This window comes from Phacochoerus africanus, chromosome 5 (assembly GCF_016906955.1).
Source record: "Phacochoerus africanus isolate WHEZ1 chromosome 5, ROS_Pafr_v1, whole genome shotgun sequence".
Taxonomy (NCBI): domain Eukaryota; kingdom Metazoa; phylum Chordata; class Mammalia; order Artiodactyla; family Suidae; genus Phacochoerus; species Phacochoerus africanus.
The window spans coordinates 45318614-45333145 of record NC_062548.1 but is presented as its reverse complement, the minus strand read 5'-3'; the positions used below and the strand labels follow the sequence as shown (position 1 = coordinate 45333145).

At 60.6% G+C, this 14532-nt stretch overlaps 1 protein-coding gene across 4 annotated transcripts in view; it reads right to left on the bottom strand.

The window, feature by feature from the left end:
* Window positions 1-69: 69 nt before the first annotated feature.
* Window positions 70-14532, bottom strand: part of IFT140 (intraflagellar transport 140) — a 63838-nt gene continuing 49375 nt past the window's right edge. For 2 of the 4 annotated variants that reach the window (XM_047780977.1, XM_047780978.1), the window contains exons 19-29: window positions 13996-14173; window positions 13360-13550; window positions 13010-13105; window positions 12713-12845; window positions 12501-12644; window positions 11811-11939; window positions 11424-11606; window positions 8181-8387; window positions 7860-8072; window positions 7614-7780; window positions 6193-6335 (exon numbers count right to left, since the gene is read on the bottom strand). In XM_047780977.1, coding sequence (XP_047636933.1) covers window positions 6323-6335; window positions 7614-7780; window positions 7860-8072; window positions 8181-8387; window positions 11424-11606; window positions 11811-11939; window positions 12501-12644; window positions 12713-12845; window positions 13010-13105; window positions 13360-13550; window positions 13996-14173 — 1654 coding nt within the window. In that variant the 3' untranslated portion in view covers window positions 6193-6322. Of the gene's footprint in view, window positions 726-6192; window positions 6336-6695; window positions 6705-7609; window positions 7781-7859; window positions 8073-8180; window positions 8388-10957; window positions 11093-11423; window positions 11607-11810; window positions 11940-12500; window positions 12645-12712; window positions 12846-13009; window positions 13106-13359; window positions 13551-13995; window positions 14174-14532 lie in introns of those variants that run through there. The other 2 variants (XM_047780979.1, XR_007135013.1) reach the window with 2 other exon arrangements.

Here is a 14532-nt window from a genome sequence, read left to right as displayed (position 1 = left end):
TCTCCCCACAGGGACCCTGGTGCCCAGATGGCCCTGGGAGGGGAGCCACCAAAGTGGGGGACACGGGTATCTGAAGAAACTGACTTTATTTGGAGAGTCTAGGCAGCCGGGGGAGCTCCCCCCGCACCCCCACGATGTCATGGCCCCTTTGTGGCAGGAGCTGGGGACAGAAAAGCTTGGCCTAGACAGACAGACCCCTGGGATCAGGGCGGGGCATCCACGCTGCTGCCGGGACACAGGGTGGGTCTATGCTGCCACCTTAGCTCATGAGGTTCCAGAAGCTTCTAGGCTTTAAACCCTGTCCTTGGGGGCGTGTCACAAGAAAAATGAACCAACCTCCTTGACTGCAAAGGGGCTCAAATGAAATCCACAGGGGCCAGGAACACGGAAGGGGTGGCTTTGAGTCCCCCTCCCAGGCGGGCTGGCGTGTCTCCCAGCTCTGCCTCCAGACCCAGACCCACTTTGACGACAAAGGCGGGCTGCTCCTCCCGGCTGTGGCCGTGGCCGGGATGCCGCGGAGCCTGGACAGCAGCAGGCGAGGCTCAGGGACCCCCCTCCACCTCCTCCACCACCTCCTCGTCCATGTCCTTGTCCTCCGCACTGCCGTGGCGCGTCGCGTGGACACCCAGGCCCTGGTGCACGGCGTCCAGGGCCTGCTGGCTCACGTAGTAGGAGAGTCTGGCCGAGGGCAGTCTCTTCTGCATCTCCTCCAGGTACCTGTAGGCCTGGGTCACACAGAACAGCTGTTACCGCGCAGGCCTCAGAGCCTGGCGGCTCCGGGGACGGGGAGGGCGGCTTCGGCAGGGGCTGTGCGGGGACTCCCCAGGCGTTCCGGGGCGCAGCGCAGGCCCTGATGGGCAGCGCTGCCCCCTGAGCGGGCCAGTCCTGTGGGCGGCCCGCGTGCGAGGACCCGGTGGACCTGCCCACCCAGGGTGCCCGCGGGAGGCCTGAGGGAGGGGCGCATTCACAGCTCCCGACTCATCCCTCCAGGCGTGCGCTCGTTGGGCTGGACATCGAAAACGGTTTGTCTTGGGCATCCGGCTGGCCCCAGTTAGTTGGGGCTGTGACCAGTGCCATGCGTGTGGCCATCCCCGCAAGCTGCCCAGGGGGACTCCGTGGAGAGCGGGGGCCTCCGCAGCTCAGTCCGGGGGACCTGCCTCCCACAGCGACGGCCACGCAGCAGGAGGGGCTGGAACTGGGCGCGCGAGCTGCTGAGGCTAACGGCCCCAGGGCACGCGGCCTGTCCCTTTAGAATGTGACCAAAGCTTCTACGAGTTTCGTGACAGGAAGTAATGGTCACAGCTTAGTGTTTCTTAAAGGTAAAACTTTAGAGCAGTTCCATCTCAGTTGGATAAAACTAAGGTATAAAAAGATGAAGCAGGAGGGACTTCCCCTCGCAGCGCAGTGGGAACGACTCTGACTAGGAACCACCAGGTGGGTGGCGGGTTCGGTCCCTGGCCTTGCTCACCGGGTTAAGGATCCACGTTGCCCTGAGCTGTGGTGCAGGTCGCAGATTTACCCCGGATCCTGTGTGGCTGTGGCTGTGGTGTAGGCTGGCAGCTGCAGCTCCAATTCACCTCCTAGCCTGGGAACCTCCATATGCTGCGGGTAGGGCCCTAAAAAGAAAAAAAAAAAAAAAAACCAAAAAAACCCCGAAATTGGGTGTTTGGAGGGATGGGATGCAGCACACAAGTGCCCAGGAGATTTCAAGCAAGCCCCTGGGAGCTGGGAAGGCACGCAGGCCCTGGATGCATCCTCAGGGGTCTGCCAAGACCCAGAGACCAGCCAGGCCGGTGCGAGCTGGGGTGAAAGCCCAGCTGGGCAGCAGTGGGGTTTAGGGGTGCCCATGCTGAGGGGGGTAGACTGCGGGGAGGGAGGCCAGAAAGGATGCATGGGGGGACCCCACGGTGCCAGAGGGCAAGCAAGCGGTGTCTCTCGAAAGAGGGTCGGGGTCCATCAGGGCTGGACTTGGGATGGGCTGTGGGGACCGAGCAGGGAGACATCCCGAGGCCGCAGGGCCCTGTGCCCCCACTGGGAGGAAACCCCCGCAGGCCTGTCCTTAGCCACTTAGTTAGAGGTTTTCAAAATGTGGTTATGGAAGGAATACGCAAGGGTTGAGACAACAAGGAATTTGGTGGGATAATGTGATTTTCGGTTAATTTTGAGGATGCTGGGGTCTGGGCATCTCTGCTGTCCAGTTTGATTTCATTCTTCAAAAAAGTGGGAACCTGCTGGGACCGGCTTTAGAGCTGCTGGCCCAACAACAAGAGGGCTCGTGAGTGGACGTGGCAGGGCCAGAGGACGTGCTCGAGTGGGCCGGGGAGGCTGGGTTCCCGGCGCCGACCCGCAGACCAGTCGCCACAGACCACAGGGGGCGTTCCTGGGGATTCTGGGCACTGCGTCCCATGAGACTGGCGTGGCCACTGGCAGTGTTTCTGGGATGTTGGGTCAGTACATGGTTTGTGAGCACCTGGGAGAAGACGGTGGGGGGGGACCTGGGGGTTACGGTGGTCTCAGCAGGAACTGCCGGCGAGGGCCGTGCCAGGGGCGGAGCCTGTGGTGGCAGCGAAGTCTGTGTGACGCCAGAAATGCAGACAGGGGAGGTCTGCCATCGGGTATGGGACGATCGAGGTGGAAGAGAACGAGATTCCTCCAAAGAGACAGACAGATGGCCGGAAAGCATGAAGATACGCCCCACATCGCTGATGATAAAGAAACGCCAATCGGCACGACTACGAGGTACCACCTCATGCCAGTCACAGTGGCCGTCGTTAGTAAGTCTACAGATGACAAACGCCGGCGAGGGTGTGGAGAAAAGGGACCCCCCCACAGTGTGGATACGGATGTAAACTGTCACAACCACTATGGAGACCAGCACGGAAGCTCCTCAGAAAACTACATACAGAACTGGTGTATGACCCAGCAATCCCACTCCTGGGCACAGATCCAGATAAAACTACAAAAAGATACATGCAGGAGTTCCCAACGTGGCTCAGCAGTAATGAACCCAACTAGTATCCCTGGCCTTGCTCAGTGGGTTAAGGATCTGGCGTTGCTGTGAGCTGTGGTGTAGGTCACAGGTGTGGCTCAGATCTTGCTCGTGTGGCTGTGGCTGTGGCGTGGGCCAGCAGCTATAGCTCCGATTAGACCCCTATCCTGGGAACTTTCATATGCTGTGGGTGCGGCCCTAAATAGCTCCCCCTCAGAATAGACACATGTACCCATATGTTCATAGCAGCACTATTCACAACAGCCAAAACAAGGAAGCCATCTGGATGTCCATTGACAGGCATGGATTAAGAAGATGTGGTACGTGCAATGGAATACTCCTCAGCCACGAAAAAGAACAAACTAATGCCATGTGCAGCAATGTGGACAGAACTAGAGACTCATACTAAGTGAAGTCAGTCAGAGAGAGAAAGACAAATACCATATGATATCACCTATATGTGGAATCTAAAATGTAAATAAGTGAACTTATTTACAAAACAGAAACATGCTCACAGATTTTGATTAAAAAAAACTTATGGTTACCAAGAGAGAAGTGTAGGGGCGGAGGAAGGATGAATTAGGAGGCTGGGATTACCGTACACACACTGCTGTGTATACGCCAGGTGACCCGCAAAGACCCACATGGCACAGGAACGCTACTCAATGTTCTGTGATAGTCTCTATGGGCAAAGATTCTGAAAAAGAATGAATGTATATATATGTGTGTGTGTGTGTGTCTGAATCACTTGGCTGTACACCTGAAACCAACAGAACACTATAAATCACTTCACTCCAAAAAAAAAAAAGAAAGAAAGAAAGAAAAACATATTAAAAAGAACAAGGACAGTCTTCTGGTGAAGGCGGGGTCCTCAGACCAGCTCCCCCGCAACAGTGATAAACTGGGCAAAACATAAAAGGCTCTGGAGTCCTCCTGTGGCTCAGGGGTTAACAAATCTGACCAGTACCCATGAGGATGCAGGTTCGATCCCTGGCCTCGCTCAGTGGGTGAAGGATCCAGCACTGCCGTGAGCTGTGGTGCAGGTTGCAGATGCAGCTGTGGCTGTGGTGGCTACAGCTCTGATTTGACTCCTAGCCTGGGAAACTCCATATGCCACAAGTGCAACGCCAAAAAGAAAAACAACAGCAAAAAACCATAAAAGGTTCTGAAAAACAACTACGGGCAGGTAGACTAGGGGAGCCGGCGTCTGGGCTGCGTTTAATGCTTGTCGCAACTTTTGCCTCAGGAGACACCTGTCGGGGTCACCGTGGGAAGCTGAAAAGATACACAGAAAAGCTCCTGCTGCGGTGCAACGGGACTGACGGCACCTCTGCAGCGCAGGAACGAAGGTTCCACCTCCTGTGGGTTAAGGATCTAGCGTTGCTGCAGCTGCAGTGTAGGTTGCAACTGTGGCTCGGATCTGATCCCTGGCCTGGGAACTCCATGTGCCATGGGGTAGGGAGAAAGGAAAAAAAAAAGGTACATGGAAACCCACACCTTTCTGGCTACAAGAACCAGACTCAGAAGTGCATCCGCCATCTCAGCTGGGGTGTGAGGAAGCAGCAGTTCCCAAGGATGAGCTCTGCCCCGATCCCCCGTGACCCGCAGTCCGTGTATGCCTCCAAGAGGCCAGACCTGAGCAAAAGGACAGAGCGGAGACCGCAGCAGCTGCCCACACGGGGCAGGAGGGCGCACTGAGACTCTGAGCTGAACCCGGATGGCTGCCTAATGAAAGAAGGGGAAATGCTCCTGGGGGAACGTCACGGAACCTGGGCTCTCTGTGAGCTACCCACAGGGACTCGCACACCAGAGAGGTCATCAGACATAAAAAGAAATAGGAGAACCTGACCTATGCTCAAGAGAAAAGACAAATAACGGAGACCAGCTCCATATGAACCAGACGTTTGAATTAGTAGCAAAAAACTTGACAGCAGCAATTATAACTATGATCGAGTGTATACGGGAAAATATGGGGGGTTTTTTGGTTGTGCCTGTGGCATGTGGACGTTCCCAGGCCAGGGACTGAACCCTCGTCGCAGCCCTGACTGGAGCGCCTGCAGCGACAACCCAGATCCTTAACCTGCTGTGCTACAAGGAAACTCCAATACATATACATTTTTTTTCTTTTTCGGCCCTTCTGTGGCATATGGAGTTCCTGGGCCAGGGGTCAGATCTGAGCCATAGTTGCAGCCTACGCCACAGCTGTGGCAACGCCAGGTCCTCTAGCCCACTGTGCCGGGCTGAGGATCGAACCTGTGTCCCGGGGGTGCAGAGATGCTGCTGATCCTGCTGCACCATAATGGGAACTCCCAAAATAGGTTTTTAATAAATGAACAAATAGGAAGTTCTAGCAAATAAAAATAAAAACTAAAAGGAGTTCCCATTGTGGCACAGTGGAAATGAATCTCACTAGGAACCATGAGGATTTGGGTTCGATCCCTGGCCTCTCTTGGTGGGTTAAGGATCTGGTGTTGCTGTGGCTGTGGTGTAGGCTGGCAACTGCAGCTCTGATTCGACCCCTAGCCTGGAAACCTCCATATGCCAAGGGTGAGACCTTAAAAAGCAAAAAAAAAAAAAAAAAAAAGAGAGAGAGAAGAGAGAGAAAGCAGAGTAGAGAAAGACAGGCAGGCAGGCAGGCAGAGGGGACGCTGGAATGGAAAACGCGGAGCCGATCAACATGAGAGCAGACACCGCAGAAGGAAGCCCTGAATGAAACAACAGCAACGCCGCTGCACACCTGCCACCATGCCCGGCCCCCACAGGCGCTGCATCTGCCCGACGCACAGACCCTTCCAAGGAGCTTGGAGCAACCCGAAGTGTGCTGGCGTCTGCAGACCAGGGAACCGGTATTTTCCAGACGAGCACCGAGGTGTTCCAAGACCATGGAGAAGATACCAGAGAGCCCACGGGGCTGTAAGGGAAAGCCTAAGGGGTTTCTGCCTCCAAGAAGACCCAGGGACACCCCCGCGGGCTGCATCCCATAGCTGGTTGCATCCCGTGGCTCCCGTCTCAGCCGGAACAGCCCATTTTAGCACAGTGAACGCAGAAGCAGAGACGGAGTCCAGCCGTCCTCGACCCGCCGGCAGAGGCTCAAAAGATTCGCAAAAGTGGAAACAACACAAAAGCGGCACCTGTGGAGCCCGCCCCCCCCCCCCACCGCCTCCCCACCACTGTGCGCAGGTCCCCGCCGCCCGCAGCCTCACCGTGTGCAGGTCCCCCGCCTGCACGTGGCCCTCCACCAGGAAGCCGCACACGTCCCCGAGGCGGACTGTGCTGTCGGGGCCCAGCTCCTCCAGGAGCAGCTGGCCCTGCCTGAGCGCCTCCTCGAGATCCTCAGGCGTACATCCTGCGGAGCAAAGACGCCTGAGCCCCACCCGGCACGCGGGCTGCGGGTCGGAGGGCAGAGCGGGCTCTCGGGGAGGGGATTTCCTGAAGCTGAGGCAATTCATTAACCAGTCAATTCACAAATTCACTAACTTAAGAACAACGCCAAAAAAAAAAAAAAAAAAAAAGGAGTTCCCGTCGTGGCGCAGTGGCTAAGGAATCCAACTAGGAATCATGAGGTTGCGGGTTCAATCCCTGGCCTTGCTCAGTGGGTTGGGGATCCAGCATTGCCATGAGCTGTGCTGTAGGTTGGATCCCGTGTTGCTGTGGCTGTGGTGAAGGCCGGCTTCTACAGCTCCGATTGGACCCCTAGCCTGGGAACCTCCATATGCTGCGGGAGCGGCCCAAGAAATGGCAAAAAGACAAAACAAAAACAAAAAAAACCACAACGCACTGCTTGGTTGCAGTGTGGGTGCCAGCACCGCCACACCAGACTCGGGACCGCAGGGGTCGTCAGGCAGGCCAGAGGGGACAGCGGGGCAGGAGCCAGGGCGTGGACAGGGCTGTCACTGTGCGGGGGCGCTCAGGTGGGGGCAAAGGCCACCGTGGCGACACGATGCGTGGTCCGCCTGCCCAGTGGGTGGGGTGGGTGTGGGCCCCGCTGGGACCAGGGCTTTGGACTCGGTCCTTGGCTTGTGGTGGAGGCAGGATGGCGGGGGCTCCTGCAGGCCTGCCCTCTGGCCCTCCCGCGGTCTCTGCCGCCGGTTCCCCCGCCCCCTCCCTCCCGCAGCCCAGGCTCGGTGGCTGCTCCTGAACCCACGCATCCCAGCAGGGAAGCACCCTTCACGGAGCCCCGCTTTGCCATCCGTGTTCTTCTTTCAAACACCCGTCCTCAGACAAGGAGAGTGCTCTGAGCGGCTGAGGCGGGAGCTGCGCTCTGCTGCCCCAGGGCCCCGACACGCTGCAGGGTGTCGGGTTAAACAGGGGGGCCCTCTCCGAAAACGGCCTGTGCGCTGCCCTCGAGAAGCACCTGCCCGAGCCCTGTGCGCGCCTGGGCAGGCCCGGCCCCCAGACCCCCCTCCCGACCCAACCACAGCCCTTTTCCTCCGTGCTCTCGGGCTGTTTCTGGAACGACCGTCTGAGAGCGGCCCCGGCTCTGAGGGAGCCTGGCGAGCCCAGGCGGGTGTGCGGCCTCGGGGCTGCCCACCCCCCCACCCCACCCCCGGCCCTGCCGCCGTCCAGCTGTCCGAGGGTCCAACTGTCCGAGGACGTCCTCAGAGCGTCCCCGGCGACGACGCACCTGCGGGCCTGCATGAAGCGCTTCACCAGCGTCATCCTGCTCTGCAGCTGCGCCAGCCGGGCCTCGTGGTCCAGGGGGCTCCGGGCCTTGGCCTTGGCCAGGCACTTGTAGGCCTCGGTCAGCGCCCCGTGGGCCTTGTCGTAGTTCTGGTACTCATCGACCTCCACCTGCGCGAGAAGGCATCAGGACCCCCGGCCCGGCCCATGCGCCGCGCCCGGCTCAGGGCCCAGGAGGGGGCGCGTTTACCTGGGCGCAGGCGTCGTAGAAGCCGGCCAGGAGCTCGGGGGCGCGGCCCCTGGTGTAGAAGCTGATGATGTTCTTCATGATCTCGGGGTCCCGCCGCCAGTCCAGGGACTGCAGGTAGTTGGCGGCCATCACGTAAACCTCCTTCTGCCTCGAGACGCCCGCAAAAAACACGATCTTCTCCGTGTCCCCAGACTTGAGCAGCGCGCGCATGGCCTGGACAGAGGACGAGCTGGGCTGAGCCCCCCTCCACGTAGGGCTGCGGGACGTGGTGCCCTCCAGCCCTGCCCGGAAGTCATCCCCGTGGGGGCGGGGGGCGCTCACCTTGAGCCGGTCGCCAGCCTGCGTGTACTTCTTGGCAGCCAGGTGGTAGCTGCCCTGGCGCATGCAGCAGCCGGCCACCTGCTCCAGCAGCTCACGCCGGGACTCTTCCGACAGGTCTGCGCAGTCCTTGGCCATGGTCATCTTCTCCGCCATCTCCTCTGTGATGGTCAAGTTCTGCTCCAGGCAGAGCTGCAGGGCTTCCTGATACTGCGAAGGCGCCGCAGACGCCGAGACAGGACTGTCACCTGTGCACAGCGGGAGGGCCGGGGCCCCCCACCCCCGCCACCTCCCAGGAGGAGGCAGCCACGGCCAGGGCAGGGCACCTGACTTCCTCGTGCTACTGACATTCTTTTTTTTTTTTTTTCCTTTTTGGTTTTTTAGGGCTGCACCCACGCCATACGGAGGTTCCCAGGCTAGGGGTCGAATCAGAGCTGTAGCTGCCGGCCTCCACCACAGCAACTCAGGATCCGAGCCAGGTCTGAAAGCTACACCACAGCGCACGGCAAAGGCGGATCCTTAACCCACTGAGCGAGGCCAGGGATCGAACCCACAACCTCATGGTTCCTAGTTGGATTCGTTTCCACTGTGCCACAATGGGAACTCCAGCTACTGACATTCTAGAGGAACGAAGGAAATGTGGAGATTTTGTCACGGGAGGAAAAGGAAACCAGAAGTTAATTTTCTTTCACGCCTCTTTTCAAAGTTTTAAATGAGGGAGCTGAATTAATTTAATTGACTTTCTCAAAAATTTAAGACACATTTTATATCCTTCAGGTAAGAATTTGTGGGGAAGCTCCCGTGGTGGCTCAGTGCGCTAACGAACACAACTAGCATCCATGAGGACAAAGGTTCCATCCCTGGCCTCACTCAGTGGGTTAAGGATCCGGCGTTGCCTCTGGCTGTGGTGTAGGCTGCAGATGCGGTTTGGACCTGGCGTTGCTGTGGCTCTGGTGTAGGTTCAGCTGCAGCTCTGATTTGACCCCGAGCCTGGGAACTTCCATGTGCTGCGGGTGCAGCTCTAAAAGAAAAAAAAAATTGTGTTGGGAAAAAGAGAACTGTGTCTGAGAGACGGTGCCTCCTGCTGGCAGCTGCCACCAGTCTCTGCGCATGGTCTCGCTGGTCTCCGTACACACACGTGCACAGCTGCCCTGCAGATGGCGCCGGCCGAGGGCAGGAAGCCCGGGCCGAGCAGGATGGGATGCGCCTGTGAGCTGCTGCTGCTGGGCTCCTCTCCGAGTCTGGGGGCATCTGTTTCCCATCACAGGCTGGTGGGGTTTCTGGCCTCTTCGCCGCTCCTGGGCTGAAGAGCGAACAACGGGGTCCCCTTGAGCATCCATCTCTCTCCTTTGCTGGGAACGAGGCTGAGCACCCTCAGCTGAGACACGCAGTGACCGCCGGCAGTTCCTTTTCAAATGGGCTGTCTTCTCCGCCCTCCCTTTGGAAGTGTTGGTAGCGGCCTTCCTGGCTTACAGAGCCGCCATCCCCGTCCATGCTGGGACAATTAGCCTTCCGGGCTGGAGGGAGGGTACACTATTGGCCTTTGCCTGTTTTCCATGGGCTCTTTTCAAATTCGCATTTTGTCAAAGTTTCCCGTTAGGGCTGCTGGGTTTGAGCTGTGCTTAGTAAACGCCTTCCCTCCTTTAAAGTTGTTGACTCCGTGGCTTCTAGTGGAACTGGGTGCCTCCCTGCGCGCTGAGACCCTGACCCGCGTGGGGCCAGCTCCACGCAGCGGGTGAGTAGCGCCAACTGTACTTTGCCCACGAGGCCCCTGCTGTGCCCACCCCGCCGGCTGGTGACTCATCGTCCCCACGTTGCGAGGCGTTCCTTCCGCACGAGTAAAAGTGCACGTGGATCTGGCTCTGTTTCTGGATTTCCTGGTATTTCCCGCTGAGCTGGAGGCCCAGTTACGCAACAGCCCCCAAACACCTGGCTGTGATATGGTTTACGATTGAAGAGATGTCATCACCTCTTGTTGGTGTCTTTCCAGATTTGTCCCGGCTCTCCTGGCTTAGCAAGTATTCCCCGTGAAACTAAAGGATCCACTTATCTAGCGAGAGGAAGCACTGCGGTGTTTTTTCCTGGGGCCAGAGTGTGTGTGGGGCTCTGCAAACACTGCCACTAGTGTGTGTGCCTGCTCATCTGTCAAGAAATCTGCTCAGTTGCTTGAGACCGAATTACGTGCCCAGTTCTGCCTGTGGGGAGAGAGGCCTTCCAAAGTCCTGATAATCTCCCTCAGCTCCATGCAGGTTCCACCGAGGGGAGTTTTTCTACTTAAGAAAGTTGAGTGGTGTTTCCGTCGTGGCGCAGTGGAAACGAATCCAACTAGTATCCATGAGGCTCGGGTTCGATCCTGGCCTTGCTCAGCGGGTTAAGGATCTGGCGTTGCCACGAGCTGTGGTGTAGGTCGACGACGCGGCTCGGATCCCACATGGCTGTGGCTGTGGTGCAGGCCGGCAGCTGCAGCTCTGATTGGACCCCTAGCCGGTGAACCTCCATATGCTGCAGGCGCGGCCCCAAAAAGACAAAGAAAGAAGGATGGGTGCACAAACCCCTCAGGATGCTGCTGTCAGAAACTAGAAAACAGCAAGTGCCGTGCGGTAGTGGAGAAACGGGGACCGGGCGGGGCTGCTGGGGTGGCGAGTGCTGCAGCTGCAGGAAGCCGGGTGGCTCCCGGATGCCGAGAGCATGGTTACGTGACCCGCACTTCGCTCTCCAGGAAAACCCCGCAAGGAACTGAAATCAGGGTCTCAGAGAGGCGTCTGCACACGCACACTCACGCTTAATCCCGAGTCAAAAGGCAGAAACCACCGGAACGTCCACCGAAGGACGACAGACGAGCCAGGTGGGGTCTGTGCTGCCGAGGGCCGGACCTCAGCTCAGACGGCGGGACACACCCTGCAGCACGGGTGACCCTGGAGGACACAGGCTCCATGCAAGAAGCCCGTGGCAAAAGAAAACACTCCACAGAGGCGTCCCGGGAGACCCAGACTCAGACAGAAAGGAGGAGGGCGGGGCCAGGGCTTCAGTTTGGCTGCCCGAAAATGTGCAAGTACTTAGTGCCCCGAGCTGAACTCCCGAAACACAGCTAAGGTGAGAAGTTCACGCTCCGCGGCCTTCAGGACACACGCGGAAGGAAGGGTGACACCCTGGGTACCCCTGGAAGCGGGCAGCCCGTCCCGTACGGGGGCGACGGCGGGGGGGGTCTCGGCCTGGGCGCCCCAAGCCTGGGAGGGCAGCAGGTACCTTCCTGGCAGCCAGCAGCAGCTCCACCGCCTTCTCGTACTGCCGGTGCTCCAGGAAGAAGTCGGAGCAGCGGGCCAGGAGAGCGGGGTCCGACTTCTCATCCAGGTCCTCAGCCACGAGCTGCAGGGCCACAAACTGCTGCGTGGCAAAGGCCAGCTCCAGGGCCTTGGAGAGGTGGCCGGCCTGTGGATGGGACGGCGGGCAGCTCTGAGCAGGGCCTGGTGCAGCGAGGTAGGGGGGGACAGGGCCGGGCAGGCGTGCGGGGCGGGGCGGGACTCTGCAGGGTGTAGCAGGGCCCTGCGGGGCGGGGGTGGGGGGGTGTTGTGGGCACGCTGGGCGCTGCGGGGCCGCCCGGGCGGGGCTGGGGAGGTACCGGCCAGGCCCCACCTTGTGGTACAGCACGACTGCCCGGTCCGCCTGCTCGCCCTTTTCCTCGTAGTAGCGCGCAGCCTCGATCATGTCCTCAGGGGAGCTCAGCAGGGCCAAGTTCATGAGCTGGTCGTCCAGGCCATGCTCCTGGGGTGGGGGCGTCAAGTCTCTGAGGCGGGGCCCACCTCCTCCCTCTGACACAAATGTGGCTTCTAACCTCTGTCTGGGTGCCTCATTCTCAGAGGCCTCCTGCCCTTTTTCACAGGAAGCTGGGGGAACTGCCTGGCACGAGGGCTCTCGCCTTTTGGTTTTTGCCCCAGGTGAGACCCTGGGTGGAACATTTTTATGGATGCAGCCCGTCCGATGGCTTCCAGGGCAGGGTCTGCTGAGGGTGGGCAGTGGACAGCCTCACCGCTGGCTCAGGACCTGGATCCTGGGAAGACCCTGGAGCCCACCCAGTGCTGTGCTGACGTGGTCGGGAGGACAAGCTGGATAGGAGGGCAGAGGTGGGCAGGGGGAGGAGCTGGGCAGGGGGAGGAGCTGGGCAGGAGGGCAGAGCGCACGCTGGCAGAGTGAGGGGTGCTGGGAGGTAAGGGGTGGTGGGCGCAGGGGTCGTGACGCTCACGGGACGGTTCTCTAACTTCAGAATGGGGGCAGTGACGATGAAGCCCACCCCCACCCCGCTGTGTGGGCGGGGCCAGGGCCTACCTTGCACAGGCGGATGGCGTTGTTAAAGGCCTGTGCGCGCGTGTAGAAGTGCACGGCCTGCCCCACCTCCTCCTGGCTCTCATATTGCCGGGCCAGGTGGTACGAGGCTGCCCAGTTGCCGGTCTCGCTGGCTATCTCAGCAGCCTGGACAGGGAGACGGGGCCTTGCGTCCAGCGCTCCCTCAAGCGCCCACCTCCCCCGGGGGCCCTTACCTTCTGGATGTTGCCCTGGAAGCAGTGAACGCGGACCAGGGAGAAGTAGTCCTGCGCCAGCCCGTAGTAGTGCAGCGCGGCGTCCATCTCAGCCTGGCTCTCCAGGTACTGGGCCCACCACCTCCACAGGGTCCTGCGGGGGCCGCACACTCTCCCTCAGGTCTTGCTCCCGCAGGCAACGAGCTGGGTCCACGCACCACCTGAGGGCGCGCTTCCCCGTGAGCAGCCGCGGGCGGCGGAGTGGCGGGTGGCGGAGGCCTAGGCTCCGGGAGGGGAGCCCCGCCGGCCAGGCCTCACCTGTCCTTCATTGTGTTGACGTAGCGCTCCAGGGACTGCAGGTCCTCCGCCAGCATCCGCGGCACCTCGAAGCGGTGCGTGTCCGACTTCTCGTAGCTGCGGGAAAAGAGCACGGCTCGCTGCGCCGTCTCAGCCCTGAGCCCACCAGGCACCAGGGGCAGGAGCCGAGCCTCCCGCCTGCAGCTCGTGCGCTGAGCCGGCTCCAGCACTAGCTCCGGGCCCAGGGCCCTCCCAGCTGCGGCCTAGAAATCTGGGGCCTCCCCAAGCCACAGAACTTGGGCTCCCCCCAAGGCCTCCTGCCAGCAGCCCAGCCCGGCCCTTCCTCCCTGGGGCAGCACCCACTCGCTCACTAGCTGAGGGCCAGGCTGCAGTCGGCGTTGGCCTCCAGGTGCCGGGCATAGTTGTAGTAGGTGGTGCGCAGGTGCACGCGGTCGTGGCGCTCGGCCACCTCGATGGCTCTCTGCCACTGGCCAGAGGCCTGGAGGAGTCGGTTGAGGAGGTCATAGCGCCTGCATTTCCTGTACAGCTGCTCCGCCTCCTCCTGATGGAAGGAAAGGTGTATACAGGTGCCAGCCCGCCCCCAGGCAGCAGCTGATGGTCACCGGGGATCTGGGTCGGGTCGGAAGGACCCCTCAGGGCGTGGGCGGGGACCGTCCAGAGAATCATGGGACAGGGCAGGCCTCCTACTCTGCCAGGGGGTCTCATCTCTGCCTCCTGTGATTCCAGCAGCCTCTGGCCCACCGGGGGTTCAGTGGGCTCTGAACGTGCAGGAGGAGGAAGGGGACCAGGGCGGAGGGGAGGGGCTCGCCTTCCTCAGGGGCTCCCTCGGCCCTGTTTCCATTTGGCCTCGTGAGGGGGGCAGCTGTTCCCTGCAACCCAACGGCCCAGACAAGCTCACAATGCATGGGGAGGGTGGCCGAGGTGTCCTCCCCGGGTCTCCAGGGGCGCCCCCTCCGCCGTGGCCCCCGCCCGCCAGCACCACTCACCAGCATGCCCAGCTGTATGGCCAGCACGGCCACCCGGGCCTCCAGCTCCGGCTCCCACTCGGCCTCCCGCAGCGCCCGGGCTCCACGCGCGTGGCCCATGTGCCCCAGGCACACCTTGGCAACATCCAGCCTCTGGGTCTTCACACACATGCGCGCCATGTTCTCCCAGACAGCCTCGCTGAGGCGAAGGACACAGTGCCCCGTGAGCATCCCGTGCAGCCTCGGACCCCGCCCAGACAGTGCCCGACAGTGCTGGGGATGCGGTCCCGGGCTGGTGGCCAGGCTCCGCTTTCCCCCAGCTGGGGGGGGGGGCGGTCCCACCAAGATGGGGGCGTCTCCTGCTTCACCCTGTTTCTCCACCCCCTCCCAGCACCTCCATCTGGGGCTGAGCTCCTTGCTGGCCCCCAAACAGAGCCCCTGGGTCTGGGTCCCCAACTCCCACGAGGACAAGCACGATGCCCAGGTGGGCCCTGCATGGAGGCGAGCCCCAGGATGGGCCACCGAGCTGCCCTCTGACACCTGGGCAGAGGCTCGGGG